The sequence below is a fragment of the Sinocyclocheilus grahami genome, unplaced genomic scaffold (genome assembly GCF_001515645.1).
Source record: "Sinocyclocheilus grahami isolate Dianchi unplaced genomic scaffold, SAMN03320097.WGS_v1.1 scaffold638.1, whole genome shotgun sequence".
NCBI classification, from domain to species: domain Eukaryota; kingdom Metazoa; phylum Chordata; class Actinopteri; order Cypriniformes; family Cyprinidae; genus Sinocyclocheilus; species Sinocyclocheilus grahami.
This window is the reverse complement of record NW_015505817.1, coordinates 167,385-168,244: the sequence shown is the minus strand read 5'-3', so window position 1 is coordinate 168,244 and position 860 is coordinate 167,385. Positions and strand designations below refer to the sequence as shown.

At 40.2% G+C, this 860-nt stretch overlaps 1 protein-coding gene across 1 annotated transcript in view; it reads right to left on the bottom strand.

Moving 5' to 3' along the window:
- LOC107558246 (serine palmitoyltransferase 1-like) overlaps nucleotides 1–774 on the bottom strand; it is a 19,184-nt gene extending 18,410 nt beyond the window's left edge. The window contains exon 1 of the mRNA XM_016241875.1: nucleotides 721–774. Coding sequence (XP_016097361.1) covers nucleotides 721–774 — 54 coding nt within the window. The remainder of the gene's footprint in view (nucleotides 1–720) is intronic.
- Between the last annotated feature and the right edge of the window lie 86 nt (nucleotides 775–860).

Here is an 860-nt window from a genome sequence, read left to right as displayed (position 1 = left end):
GAGAAAGAACAACTTGAAATCGCATCATATGACCCCTTTAAGAGGTTTAACAGATGTCTGTACAGCTTTATCCAGATTTCCAGATCAGGCATCTAAGTGTGCTGCTGGCTTGGCAAGACAATAGTTTATTCTATTTAATTAGTAAAGCTGACTATTTATTGACCATTAGTGTCTTGTCGTATAATGGTGAAAGGAAAGTTTGTTGTGGCTTATTGATGTATTTCTCGCATAAATCTTTACTCTCCCACAAACATATGCATGTCACCGGGGAAATACATCGTACAGGTTTGTAGACAGTTTAATCACCCGTCCTAACACACACAAAGGAAATAAATGAGCTACAGCATTAAGAAGAAACAGCACACAGCCCATAACAACCATTTCATCCATTTACACCGAAATACACTCACAGTTGTAGTTACTACAATGACTTGGATTCAGCCACATAATGAAAGACCGACCTCGAAAGCTTACATTTTTAAGGAGAACTCTTATAATCATCACGATTTTACAATAAGAGTAACAAAGTCTAGTATTGTGGCAGGTATGTAATGTACCTGTCTGTTTAATACTTCCTGGAGTTACTCAGGATTATATGCGGAGCAGAGCCAAACACACGCACACAGCCCGGTGCTGTTTGAATGAATAACCTTGACAAAGCCTGTCGATACTTCTACTGACTGAAAAATTAAAAGAACAAAAGAAGAAAGTTGTAGTTACCTCGTAAAACGCTTGCACCATCTCTACTAACACCCACTGCTGCCCCGCCGCCATTTTGACTGAGTCACGTGACCGTGCGCCACCGCGTGGAAGACCAGCGTCATAATTTAAAGGGGTCATGTGATGCGATTTCAATTGTT